This window comes from Poromitra crassiceps (genome assembly GCF_964638095.1).
Source record: "Poromitra crassiceps genome assembly, chromosome: 3".
NCBI lineage: Eukaryota > Metazoa > Chordata > Actinopteri > Beryciformes > Melamphaidae > Poromitra > Poromitra crassiceps.
Genome location: NC_139625.1, coordinates 42,117,042 through 42,131,912, shown reverse-complemented (window position 1 = coordinate 42,131,912; position 14,871 = coordinate 42,117,042). Strand labels below are relative to the sequence as shown.

The 14,871-nt window shown below is 41.6% G+C and overlaps 1 protein-coding gene across 1 annotated transcript; it reads left to right on the top strand.

The window, feature by feature from the left end:
• LOC310772629 (RING finger protein 145) lies at positions 1-14,726 on the top strand. Its single transcript, XM_083632476.1, has 12 exons — positions 1-138; positions 294-586; positions 1,386-1,494; positions 1,990-2,081; positions 3,377-3,618; positions 4,888-5,063; positions 7,343-7,483; positions 10,754-10,936; positions 11,110-11,257; positions 12,393-12,749; positions 12,988-13,123; positions 13,486-14,726. Exons 2-12 carry the CDS (start codon positions 418-420, stop codon positions 14,202-14,204), a joined length of 2,472 nt encoding a protein of 823 aa, XP_083488602.1. The 5' UTR covers positions 1-138; positions 294-417; the 3' UTR covers positions 14,205-14,726.
• The last annotated feature ends 145 nt before the right edge of the window (positions 14,727-14,871 follow it).

Genomic DNA, 14,871 nt, shown 5'->3' with positions numbered 1-14,871 from the left:
AGCTTGCGGAAAATCCCAACATATTTGCGTGTACTATTATGAAAACATGTTGCTGGCCATTGTGCGAGCTAAGCTGCACCTAGATAGCAAATGGCTGTTCGACAGTGATGCGAGATAACGTTAACGTTACTGTGCAAAGTAAGTATACACAGCATCTCCTCAATACCTGATACATTCACCTACTTCTCCAACGAATATGAATGGCTAAAACGTGTTGAGCTAAGCAGCTGATGTTGGTTTCCGATTCCAGTTTTTGGGTGCCTGTTTGACAGGGTATGTCTGTGTATTTACAGATGACAAGAGGACGATCGAGACAGTAGTCAAGCTGGATATAAACCGTTCCTGCGGTAACAGCATGTGACATAACCTCTCCGCTCACCCAATCAACTATCAGGCTACAAAACAACTGGTTTCAGGATGCCTCTTTTAGAAGAGTTAGCCAATGTTGCCCTGAGGGTGCCAAGTATATTGGCGTTGGACCTGCTGTATAAATGTGACATTGATGGCTTGACAGAGCACCTCAAGGCCAAAAACGAAGACATGCTCTTCAAATACAAGTATGTCATCTGGAACATGTACTATCTTGGTAAGTATGCATGTGAAATAACCAGAATGTATACCAGTTTACGTGTTCACTATTTTACTGAAGATCTTATCCAGATGATCTTACCACAGATATGCACAAGCCACTGTGTATGGGTAACATTACTGTTAGTTTCATGTGTGTTTATGTATGGATACTGTATAGTAGCGTTGTTATTAGGGCTGGGTAAAAAAACAAACTATATATTGATATTCATTTGAAGGAATTAACTGATATCGATTCATAAATCCCAATATCGATATTTTAATAAATGCCTTTCCCCCGTTGATGCTTGAAGCTTTAACCCCATTAGACTCGCGGGGTTTGGTTTTTAGCGAGATTTCATAAACATCTGTAAACATTAGTATTTTTAATAATGCACCAGGTTAGAGGGTTCCTTGTACAGTCTACAACATAAGTTATTTGAGAACCTCCTTCATATCCAAGTAAAATTGGTATTGTATGTTAACTGAAATATCGAATCGGGACCTTGTATCAGAATCATATCGAATCGGGAAATCAGCGGCGATACCCAGCCTTAATTGTTATTAGTTTGTATAATTCTATAGTCTTTTGGCAGCTTAGAAAGTCCTATAAGTAACATAAACATGGTTAAAATCATGACTGACTAACAACAATCCAAAATAGACCTAATTTGGTTTATCAGTGATTTAGTGATACACAGTTTGAATGGGATCATTTCTTGTGTGCAACTGTGCACCTCTAGTGTAGCTTTTTGTGTACTTTTCCATATGTGTCCATAATCTCAAGCAACATTAGAACACTCCAATTTGCCTTGCAGGTCATGTGATGAACGTGGTGTTGTTGGTTCTGCCACTGAGACACATTGTGACGCTCTACCTCCATATCCTCGCTGCCCTTCTCCTATATGTGGGCCATCAAATTTCCAAGTGAGATGCCGTACTACACCTACTACTACTACACTTCCACTTCCTAGATATACCATACCCAGATCAGTTGTCAGTCTTGACCTGCTGTGTATCCAGTATCCTGTAGCCTGCCAAGATCATCCTTGATTTTAGGGATAGTGTCTTGTGTTGAGGCTATTGTTTGCTGTTCTCTTGCGTTCCAATTTTGTTTTGAAACCAGATAAGAACCAGGTGTGGCAATTTGGTAGAGACGCTGCTTAGTAGTTAAACGCCTGCTTGCTTAATTCCCAGTACTGCCGGTACTGAACAAGTGCAAGTACCCCTCATGTATATGTATGCCAGCCAACTCCAAGGTATAGTATTTGCGAACAAGCTACTGTAATATTAGCTAAATGCAGTGTAATACAATACAACACAACGGTCAGTTGCTAATATGTCCTTTTGATCATATCTGTCTTGTATGACAGTGTACATACATTTATATAACTGTGTTTTTATTTTCTATGTGTTTTACAGGGATTATGTGCGTGAGGAGGTGCTGTTTGGTTATGAAGGGGCAGTGTATCTTGATTCTCTGGCCTTCAACCGATTTGTCTCTGCACTAACTAGTAGGTCCCAGTACATAACTCAGATACATAGAATTATTTAGGCTCTGTCAAATCAGCTGGCAGTCATTAGGTCATGCACGCTATAGGTAATGTTACGTTGTATCAAAGTTAACAGCCTCCAAACCAGACTGATGTGTAATGGCACACATAGGCAAAATAGCGCCACCTAAGGTTTGAAATGTCAAGACATTTCAGCCACTATTCAAAATCTGAAATTCAAGTAAATCAGAACCGTAACAGAGTCTATTCATTAATAATAATAAATTCTACTTCCGGATTGGTCAGACGTACAGACACAGACACAATTGGCTGTGTCTGCGGGTGGGAAGCCAGTGGGCTATGACTGAGTCCTGGTCACTGCATTAGTGCCTCCTCTGGTTGGTCCGGGTGCCTTTTCGAGGGGAGGGGAACTGTGGGGAATAGTGTGATCCTCCCACGCGCTACATCCTGCAGGTGGCCCTCCTTGATGTCAAGTGAAAAGAAGCAGCTGGCGACTGCACATGTATCGGAGGAAGCATGTGCTAGTCCACAACTCTCCCATGACCGCAGGGGGGATTGACCAAGTACAGTTGGGAGAAAAAACTCATAATCATAACAATAATAATAAACTCTATTTGTGCAGCATTTTCTACAGGGCTACAATGTGCTTTACACAGGGCCGCACAATTAATCATATGCTATTTTAGCTTCTAGAATAGGATGTTGGCAATACTGAAATATTAGATTTCACGTAGCATGCCCACTGTATCGGTAACAGTCTGTGTTGATATTAGTTGCAAAAAATTCTGTAACATAATTTGGCCATTAGTCATCAAGACCAGTGGTTCTCAACATGGGGTTGAGGACAACCTGTGGTCCTTGAGGGAGCTTCAGAGGGCCCCCAGCAAATTGATGAATTGTTAGACTTCTCCATTATTTCATTGAGAGAAAGATCAGAAGTTAACACAATTAGAGAATGTAGAAGAATGACTATATTGATGATAGTTTCACTGTTATCTCTCTAAAAAATAGAACAAAATCATATCTAATAATAGAATATTCTATTATTAGATATGATATCTAATAATAGAATATTCTCAGGTTTGGGTCAGAGAGACAAAATCTCATCAAATGGGGGTCCGTGGCACTAATGTGGACTACATTAGGGGTCCATGATATGAAAAGGTTGAGAATCACAGTGATCAAGACCAATAATTGCTAATAATAATAATATAATAATTGATTATCTGTTATGATCATTTTTGCCATATTCGTCATATTTTGTTACTCTAATGTGCTTTTTGTTTTGTACGCAGGTCAGATTATTCTCAGCACGCTGTGTGCCTTTCTCATGAAGACCAGGAAGGTGTGGCTGTTTTCTGCTCACATGCTGCCCCTGCTGGCCCGCCTCTGCGCTGCGCCCCACGACACGCTGCTGACCCTCAGCACCTTCTCCATGGGTCTGACTGGAGCCGGAATAGCCATGTTCCTCCTCTCACATCTCTTTGTGCCATATCGCCTTGCAAGGGCTGCCTATTCACAACTGCTTCAGTTCGAGGTACTCTAATTGGAAATCCTTTTAAAGAAAGTTATCTAACATTTCCAACTGTTAACATTTCCTTTTGCTCAGGACTGTGGTGTTATACTTCCACCCATCCATCCATTTACTTATTATTATAAATCTTCCTCTTAATTCCATGCTTGTGTGATTGTTTTTCAACTTTTTTCTCCATAGGCATAATAGTTGAACACTTGTCAAATATTTTAAAAATATCAGTACTTTATTTAAGTGTAAGTACATTATTGTGCATTTTGCAAAGTCAAGTTAAACTATTTGTGTAGCAACAACAAAAAAGAAAAAGCAATACATATAGACCTATTTTATGTTTGTAAATGGCGATTACGTATTTTGTGGCCGGAGCCGAACTGGTTGCAGAAAGTGACAGCTAGCGGTTGTCATAGAAATATGGAATGTCTTCTCCACATCTTTTAAAGCTTTGCCAGCAACAGACAGGTTATCTTACACAAATAAGATAACTCTTTCAATGGGGTGAGGTTTCCTGGCCCGTACTCACTGTCAGGATGGGTCTAGGATCCAACTACATCGCCAAAGTTGCAGTGCCAGACATCGTTATATTCCTAGTGGGAAATTCCAGCGTCTATACGGCACAAGACGTCTTTTTCCTGTATTCCGGGGATCCCTCTAATTTCGGCTTCACTTGTTTCCTCAGAGTTTCTGCAACCACGCTGCGTGCGCAACTGCAGCGACGTAACCCTGTGATGTCCACTCCAAATTGATCTATGTAACATAAAAGAAAAATAAACAACTATACATGTAATCATACATATAAACATACACACAGATATATACAGGTATTAGCGATGGGCAGAGTGTACAAAGAGCTTTTCAAATGTCTAGCAAGTACATAAAATGCATTAAAATTGGATAAGAGCATCAGCAGGCATCCATGTCATGCTAGCTTGTTGGTAAGGGTGCTAAGTAATACTCTAAAGTTAGGCAAAATTTTGGCGAGGGAAAAACAACTTTCAATTTTTCTCATAACCCGGGATACTCAAGTCCATGTAAACGCAGTCAATGTAAATGTAGTAGACTGTTTTCCTGCCTTGTTTGTGTTCCTCACTACAGCAGCAGTTTCCGCCCTCAGGTGATTGAGCTGTACAGACTGCTGGCTGTGGGCATCTCTCTGTGTTCCTCTCACTAACCTACAGTATATGGTTCCTCTCTCAGGGGATTGAGCTGTACAGACTGCTGGCTGTGGGCATCTCTCTGTGTTCCTCTCACTGACCTATATGGTTCCTCTCTCAGGTGATTGAGCTGTACAGACTGTTGGCTGTGGGCATCTCTCTGTGGAACCAGTTTGCCGTCCCGCTGCTCTTCACTGTCTTCTGGTTTGTTCTGTTCATCGTCCAGCTGTGCTCAGACACCGTGACCGTCCGTGCCTCCGCGGGCCATCAGGGAATCCTCTTCTATCTGCTCACAAGGTGTGTGAGAGGGTGAAGAGAGAGAGAAAGTGAAAGTGAAAGTAGGGTTGGGCGATATAGTTGAAATCAATATAAAATTGTTTTTCTATATCAATATAGGGATAGGGTATATCAAGCAACCAAGGTTATATCGTACCGTAAGCTTACCCTGTAATACGTGCCCACGGTATGTTGCACAATATGCACGGCACAACACGCCACACACAAATAAGTTCGTAATGGAGGACCCTTGTGTAAACATTCTCATATTAGTTCATTATTATTCAGTTTAAAGCAATATTGTTCTTCAAAGCAAAATACTTGTTTTTTTCCACCGATGGGCCCCGTTAGTCTTCCTATTTTTAACCCTTTCTCCTGCTCTGCTCCCGATTGGTAATTTCTCCCATTCATTTTCTGAATTCAATCAAATGTCTGTAGCGGACTCAGTTTTAAAGCCAGGGTGAAATATCTGGTGTCATATGATACTAGAAGACCCAAGGAATCAATTAGTACTAGTAGCAACCATGTTATGCTAGCTTGTCGGAAAGTAATAATGCTCCAAAGTTAGGCTAAATTTTGGCGAGGAAAAAACTGGCATGGCCATTTCAAAGGGGTCCCTTGACCTCTCACCTCAGGATATGTGAATGAGAATGGGTTCTATGGATACCCACAAAACCACCCGTAAAACCAGCAGCAGGGTAAAGCAATAACCCTCTGAAGATTAGATTGTATTAAACTTTATTGACTAGCAAAAGTGAGACAATTCAGCAGTGAAGAGAAATGGAATATAAGCATGCAAATACAATAAGAAAATACTATAGGCAATAAAAGGAAAGAGAAGGTGCATGTAAACACAGTTTGCTGTCTGGAAAAATGGAGAAAATGGTTGAAAAGAATGCGAGTTGCTGCATCTGGCGTCACAAGGCGTATTGAGACAGTTGAGAGTTTTGCTGCTTTGTGGGTGACGTTATTTGTAAAATGATTTCACCATTGGGAAAGTAATAATGCTCCAAAGTTAGGCTAAATTTTGGCAAGGGAAAAACTGGCATGGCCATTTTCAAAGGCGTCCCTTGACCTCTCACCTCAGAATATGTGAATGAGAATGGGTTCTATGGATACCCACAAGTTTCCCCTTTACAGAGAGGGTAGCAGCATGAGCATTTTTCGACAAGGCATTCGACGGACCTGACAGATCTGATTGTGTGTGTGTGTGTGTGTGGGGGGGGGGGGGGTATTCGCCGATACCCCAGAAAATCTCCCTCTTTTTCAAAGCCTAATGTTGGCAGGTATGATACCATGATACTTTGGTAGATACCGTACCGTACTTGAAATTTAATATCGTTACAGCCAAACCATATACAGTATATCATGATATGGCACGCATATGCAAAATTACACGTTAAATAATTACATTATAATTAATTAAATGTTCATCACATTGAACTGGAAAGTAATGTTAGATGTGATATCAAGCAAAACTGAAATTTTCAAATCATATTCCTACAGTACCATACATCATTTTGTCGAGCTCATTTAAATAAAATGTATTTGGTGTCATGAATTTTGAGAGCAGAATTGACCTCAAATCACCATATCATCACGATATTATTCTACTGAAAGATGATAAATGATAATATTGAATTATCTCCCAGCCATGTGCAAGTGTGTGTGAGCACTACGATCACAAGATGATCAAGCAAGCGTTGGATATTACTGTCACATCTGTATTGTTTATGGCCCTGTGTTTATTGTTGTTTTTATCTTCCCGTGTATGTATGTGTACCTGAAATTACGGCTGAACGATATTGAACAAAAAATCTAATTGTGATTATTTGACAGAAGTATTTCTTGTCATTTTTCAGTGTGCAGCATTTACTGAGTTTGAGTATGATGACCAATATTGCACTTAATTTATGGACCAAAGATAACCTGGTGCACTAAAACACCTTGTTCAGAAAATCCATTTTGGACACACACAACTAATTAACCGCAACTAATTGGCTGCCTCTGCGATTTGGAAATTACAGAAGTTGATTTTGCGATTTCAAATCTCTTTCAGTTAATAGGCCCTTCTCACGGGGGCCATTTTGTGTCGAAAAGGCAGGGTAAACACAGATGCAAACAAAACACTAATGAGGGTTTCCAACTTCCATGATTGGATTTTGGAAACCCTCATTAGTGTTTTGCTTGCACCTGTGTTTATTCTGCCTTTTCGACACAAAATGACCCCTGTGAAAATGGTCTATCGTTCAGCTTTAGCTGAAATTCTGAATGTTCTGTTGGGTTGTTTCTCCATGCAGTGTCTCTGAATGTTGTGCCACGCCCTACTCCCTCCTGGGACTGACATTTGTGGTGTCCTACCTGGCTCTCGGTCTGCTCAACCTATGCAAGTTCTACCTGGGAGGCTACGCAGCTGTTCAGAATGACAATGTTATGCACAGGTGAGAGTCCGAGACCACAGCCAAACTGTCCTAATTTTTCTACCATCACGTCACAAAATGTTACATATATTATCATTTTAGAAATTTGACAAATCTTTGTTTGCTATTTATGTTTTCTTTAGCCCTCTCTGCATGGCATTATATTACCCGGGGAGGTCTTTAACCTTAGGACCACAGGGATTGTATCCCCTCCAGGACAAAGATTTTCTCCAGCTATCCTGCTAAAATATACCATCTGAAATTACCTACTGCATTTTGAGTTAACTCTGACATCCTGGGGTCATTATAATCCAGTATAAAACCAGCAGCAGGGTAAAGCAATAACCCTCTGAAGATTACATTGGATTCAACTTTATTGACCAGCAAAAGTGAGACAATTCAGCGGTATAGAGAAATGAAATATAAGCATGCAAATACAATAAAAAATACTATAGGCAATAAAAGGAAAGAGAAGGTGCATGTAAACAGTTTGCTGCCTGGAAAAATTGAAAAAATGGTGGAAAAGAATGCGAGTTGCTGCATCTGGCTTCACAAGGGGTATTGAGACAGTTGAAGAGAGTTTTGCTACTTTGTGGATGACGTTATTTGTAAAATGATTTCACCGTTGGGATTAGGGATGAAACTATTACCGGTTTGATGATGAATCGTGATAGCATTACTTTGTCAAATTAAAATTCTCATTAAATGATGATTACCGTGTTTTAGAACACGGCTCTCTTGAATACTCGATTCTGATTGGTCAATCAACAATATTCACCGGTCATTATTTCTCGGCAACCGACCGCTGCTCTGCCACACCTGGATTAATCAGTTGATAAGAGCTTTTTGTCAGCAAACACTACTAATTAGGCCAACCAGTTGCAGCTGTGGTGTCTTGTGTGCCAATTACGAATGAAACCGCTTTGTCGTTGAAAACGCTATTAAAAAATCAATTTGAATAATTATTTTTGTCAGATTATTGAATGATTTAGTTGTAGGCCGTGTTCTAAGCGGGATAATGTATATTGAGGCGGTGATTACTGGGAAATAATGACCTTCAGGTGAACGATTAAGCCCTCCGCTACGCGTCGGGCTCAATCCACCTGTCGGTCATTATTTCCCCCGTAATCACCGCCTCAATATACATTATCCCTTACTTAGAACACGGCTCTCTTGAATACTCGATTCTGATTGGTCAATCAACAAGATTCACCGGTCATTATTTCTCGACAACCGACCGCTGCTCTGCCACACCTGGATTAATCAGTTGATAAGAGCTTTTTGTCAGCAAACACTACTAATTAGGCCAACCAGTTGCAGCTGTGGTGTCTTGTGTGCCAATTACGAATGAAACCGCTTTGTCGTTGAAAACGCTATTAAAAAATCAATTTGAATAATTATTTTTGTCAGATTATTGAATGATTTAGTTGTAGGCCATGTTCTAAGCGGGATAATGTATATTGAGGCGGTGATTACTGGGAAATAATGACCTTCAGGTGATGATTAAGCCCTCCGCTGCGCGTCGGGCTCAATCATCACCTGTCGGTCATTATTTCCCCCGTAATCACCGCCTCAATATACATTATCCCTTACATATAGCGCTTTGAAAAACACGGTAAATACCCATCATCATCCTAAGTTAGCAACAGTCTCCCAGCCTTGGTGAACAGAGATGGGCAGTATTTTAAATACATGTATTTCAAATACGTATTTCAAATACATTTGTGTATTTTGTATTTGGCTGGACCCAGAAAAATAAGATGTAATTTGTATCAAAATACTTTCAGACCTTGTATTTTGTGTATTTTAAATACATAAAATACTTTTTTCTTTAATTTTATGTCATTTTATTCTCAAATTGACACATTCTTACCATTGACACAGGTTTAAACTGTGGAGAAAAAAAAAGTGACATGTCACTTCTACTCTACCTCTGATTGGCTTACCCTCAGAACAAACTCACCCACAAATCAGAGGCAGAGTAGGGTCTTGAGTCAGACTTCACATCACTTCTTCATCTAGTATGAAGCCTTGTATTGGTGGAAATTCCCCCATGATAAATTACTAATATAAATTGATGATTAGATATTGCATGCACTGGCCTAACTGCAAATGAAACGGTTTACTGCATATCAGTGTATCATATTAGAAAGACACAACTAATTATCTTCTTAATTAAAATTGGCGAAGTGGGTGGCAGTGTATGTTGCGGCAGTGTGGGTCATGATTGGGATGTCATCAGGGATGTCATCAGTGATGTCACTCGGTCAATTGTGGTGTCATCAGTGATCTCACTCGAGCAAATGATTGCCCAACTGTGATGTCACTCAGGCAGTTGTGATGTCATCAGTGATGTCACTTGAGCAACTCTGATGTAGTATTGCACGATGGCACCAAGTTGGGTGGGCAGTGTCTGTCTGTCAGTCATGATTTTGGGAGCCCGTGGAGCCGGCGATTTCCATAACTGCAGCCATGGCACATTATCTCCAGGGATAGTGTTATGATGTCGGATATCTAGGGCTAACATAGTCAAAGTTCCAAAACTTGACGTTAACATGTAGAAGTGCTGCCTGTAAGTCAAAAGCCCTCACAGAAGGTGATTAACAGCTGAAGTGAGGGAGAAATTAGCTGTGCTGAAAAACAACTAAAACTGAAATGAAAGAACTGTAATGTGTTAGAGGGTACACAAAGGAGAATACTGTCACAGAGGACTAAGAGATGATTTACCATCTAAGGAAACCAGAAAATGTCACATTTGAGAAGCTGGAATCAGAGAATTAGGACATTTTCCTTACAGAAATGGCTCAAAATGATGAATTGATGATCAAAATAGGCAATTAATGTAATATTTGGCAATTAATTGATGGATTGACTAATTGTTGCAGCTCTTTATCAGTTTTTATAAAATGTATTTTTATGTATTTTCAAAATACAAAATACGTATTTGTATCTCAAATACATTTTTCAGACCAGTATTTTGTATTTGTATTGTCAGTACTTTTTCAGTCAGATTTTTCAATATAAAACTTGATAAAATGATTCCATTGAGTGTATCAGTACTTTTTGAACATTTTCAGCACATTTTAACAATACATCGATAATACTGATAACAGTGATGATTTTGGTCACTATAATCGTGATGTGAAATTTTCATAGTCTCATCTCTAATTGGGATGATTGACTAAAATTATCAATCAATGACTGACTTCCCCTGGTAATCCTAATGCTGTTTGCTGTAGGTTTGTGTATTGTTCTGCTCTGTATTCTCTGTGTTCTTACTCTCATCATCAGAGGTGTGACGGAGGGGGTCACTCTGCTCCTGCTTGCACTTCAGACGGGTCTCTTGGACATGCAGGCACTGCAGCGCACCTTCCTCCTCAGCATCATCCTCTTCATCGTGCTCACTTCCACTTTGCAGTCTATGATCGAAATCACGGACCCGGTCATTCTAGCCCTCGGTGCATCACGCAACAGGTATAATAATTAATTTCCAACTCAAAGCTTCTCAAACCGAGATGTCTCAGTGCAATGTTTACGTTTGATTCTACATCAGGAATCAAGTGTGCTAAACTGAACAAAAGGCTTTTCATAATTTTGCATTGTTCTCATCTTGTATGCTCCTATGGCATTTTGTTTTGTGCTTCTAGGAGTCTATGGAAACACTTCCGTGGCCTCAGTATGTGTCTGCTCTTGCTGGTGTTCCCAGGATTCATGGCTTATAAAATCTCCCAGTTCTTCCACATGGACTTCTGGCTCCTTATCCTGGTGTCCAGCTGCATGCTCACTTCTCTTCAGGTGGGGGACTTACTCTATATGGCTAAGGAAAGTCTGCTGGCTTACTAGTTGCAGTATTGCCTCTATACGGCTTTACATGTGGATCTCAATGGATAGAGCATTTACACTAGTGCTACCAGGGTTAGGGGTTCAATTCCCACAGGTAACACCTACAGCTGAAAATATATACAGTCATGGATAAAACATGTAGGATGAAAGTATAACTTGAAGTAAAACAAATGTGTACTTTGTTTATTTCAGTGTAGAATAATGTTTCCATTATATGATATGGCTGGTGTTTTTAGTGCATTTAGTGAATAAACACACTGTTGATTTTGGTATTTTCATAGGATTTGTTGATGATAAGAAATCATTTAAAAACAGAAGGTGTATCCTCTAAAGTTGCCAAGTTACAGAATTCCCTCTGTGTTGTTGAATATCTTCAATTCTACTGAGTCATGTCCTGTTTGTCTCAGGTTACAGGCACTATGCTGATCTACTTCCTGTTTGTCTCAGGTTACAGGCACTATGCTGATCTACTTCCTGTTTGTCTCAGGTTACAGGCACTATGCTGATCTACTTCCTGTTTGTCTCAGGTTACAGGCACTATGCTGATCTACTTACTGTTTGTCTCAGGTTACAGGCACTATGCTGATCTACTTCCTGTTTGTCTCAGGTTACAGGCACTATGCTGATCTACTTCCTGTTTGTCTCAGGTTACAGGCACTATGCTGATCTACTTACTGTTTGTCTCAGGTTACAGGCACTATGCTGATCTACTTCCTGTTTGTCTCAGGTTACAGGCACTATGCTGATCTACTTACTGTTTGTCTCAGGTTACAGGCACTATGCTGATCTACTTCCTGTTTGTCTCAGGTTACAGGCACTATGCTGATCTACTTCCTGTTTATCTCAGGTTACAGGCACTGTGCTGATCTACTTCCTGTTTGTCCCAGATTACAAGCACTATGCTGACCTACTTCCTGTTTGTCTCAGGTTACAGGCACTTTGCTGATCTACTTCCTGTTTGTCTCAGGTTACAGGCACTATACTGATCTACTTCCTGTTTGTCTCAGGTTACAGGCACTATGCTGATCTACTTCCTGTTTGTCTCAGGTTACAGGCACTATGCTGATCTACTTCCTGTTTTTCTCAGGTTACAGGCACGATGCTGATCTACTCCCTCTTCATGGTGGAGCTGTTCCGCAGTGACCCCATCAGCAGCCTGGATGAGGTGATCTACTGGGTGAACGCAGTGAGCCGGGTGCTGGAGTTTGTGGTGGCACTGTGTGTGGTGGCCTACGGCACCTGGGAGTCTCTGTTTGGGGAGTGGAGCTGGATGGGCGCCTCGGTCATCATCATCCACTCCTACTTCAATGTTTGGCTGCGAGCGCAGTCCGGCTGGAGGAGCTTCCTGCTCAGACAGGAAGCGGCCAAGAAGATCAACTCCCTCCCCAGAGCTACGACGCAGCAGCTGCAGCAACACAATGACGTCTGTTCCATTTGCTTCCAGGTTAGTCACGTTCTCATCCTAGCATAATAAGTAGAGGGATGGGACGATATAGTTATTTCATGTACGATTCGATGTGCGATATGGGGTTCACGAGAAAATTATGTGCAGAATTATGTATATTTCTGAGACACAAATCTTCCTAGCCATGGCATTGGCTTACTAGAATGTAAAGAACTATGTAAAAACTAAAAATGCCAATAGTGCAAATTTGTCTCTGTCTCTCTCTCTCTCTCCACAGGAGATGAGTTCTGCTGTGATTACATACTGCGGACATTTCTTCCATGGTAATTGCCTCCGCAAGTGGCTTTACGTACAGGAAACCTGCCCTATGTGCCACCAGGCGGTCCGACCCACAACACCGAGTCAGGGTTCAGGTACGGCTGGACGATATGGCCAAAATCTATATCACAATATACTTCTTCATATCAGTCGATATAATTATTACGATATTAGTCAATTAGTGTGTTAACACACACACAACACAATGAAGTATTTCTGATTCTGAACACTATAAAAGGCCATGGGGAAAATGACCAAGAATGCCCATTTATGTCACAATGGATGTCTGCACCTACAAACATGTCTGGAAAATGTGGCAAGTCTATTGTATTCTGCTTGAAGTGATTGCATTGACAAAGCTACACCGGGTCAGTGACTGATGCTGTAAATAATGTATATTGAAATGAAAATGTAGTAAAATATATCTTTTACATTGATTTATATTGTCCACCTCCAGGTTCAGGCGGCGCTCAGTGGGCACCGCCTCAGAGAGACACAGGACCAGATCTGGCTGCACAAGAGAGAGAGAGAGATCAGACCGCCGGCAACAACGCTGCCCAGGAAGCCCCGAACGAACCGCTTACTCCCGGTCCCGCCGAGCGGCGGGAGAGGCCAGAGAGCTGTGGGGGTGGAGCCAGTGGCGGAGCTGACCACGACACGCTGGGCGACCCTCACAGGGAGGCTGTCCGAGGCCTTCGTTTCAGCTCCAGCGGAGACTTTGTTGGCTTTGTGAGCCCGGTGTCAAGCTGCTCACAAGGGCGCATAGTTAGTTCCTGGTCACCGCTGAGTGAAACTCCTAGCAACATGCACAGCTCAGGTGAGGAGAGCGGCGAGACGCGGTCGGGACACACCTGGGTGAGTTTTAAAATGCCGGACGCATCGCTGCAGTCATTGACTCCCCCCGCTGTGAACGAGGACGATGTGGAGAGCAGGTCTGATTCTGAGGGAGCCGGACTTTGCGTGGCACTTGAAGGCCTCGCGGCGTACTCTCATACAGTACGACGAAAAAGCTGTGGTAATCGGGAGGAAAATGGTGACGACAGGATAACTGAAGTGGACTTTGTCGACAGCAGTAGATTCAATGGCTTGACTGAGTTGTGTGAAAATGAATCTGATGCACTGTCTGAGGAAACTGGAAAGACCCAAATAATGAAGAATTGTGCATCAAATACGTAAATCATAGAACAATCGCGATTCACCAGAAGGAAATTATACTGACAAACATCCGGAGGCTTTCTCATCTGTATGACCCTCGTTAGCCAAATGTCCTTACACTGTCTACAGTGTCAGGAGTCCTGGAAGTCGCTTTCGAAAAGGGCACAGCACATATTCACACTTGGACCTGGACCGGTTTCAGAGGTGCCAAATCTGTCCCGAGGAGGCCCTCTCCGCCCACAGAATGATGTCACCTTCTCTTGCACAAACACAGAGACACAGTGACCGCCCTGCGTCAGTGCCTTCAAGGGGGTGAGGGGGTGACTCTCCAAAAAGTGGACTCAAACACATTTGCCTTCTCTCCATGAACCAATAGGGAAAATGTTATCCTTTAACTGACAGTAAAATGAATGTGCTTCTATTCAGTAAACAGTCCCTCCAGGATTTCACTTTTTTTTTTGGTGATTGTTCCAATCAAAAGTGATTGATTTTGCGGCAGCTTTTCTCAAAGATTGAAATGCAATTGGCAAAGTTGCAAATATCTTGCTACTATAATAGGGCGGCCAGCAGCATGGCGCACAATTGCTCAACTGCCCGTTGAGTGGGCGAGACCGAGCTGCTGGCGATTTGATTTGAGGAACCTGTGTTGCCGTTTTTGCTGAGAAATTGCTGGAATTTTGACAAATTG

Bases quoted from the DNA above. Each gene is read 5' to 3' on its own strand.
- LOC310772629 (XM_083632476.1), top strand. From the start codon at position 418: ATGCCTCTTTTAGAAGAGTTAGCCAATGTTGCCCTGAGGGTGCCAAGT. The intron at 5,064-7,342 runs GTGTGTGAGAGG...TTCTCCATGCAG, and splicing joins CTCTTCTATCTGCTCACAAG to TGTCTCTGAATGTTGTGCCA. The intron at 11,258-12,392 runs GTGGGGGACTTA...TGTTTTTCTCAG, and splicing joins GCATGCTCACTTCTCTTCAG to GTTACAGGCACGATGCTGAT.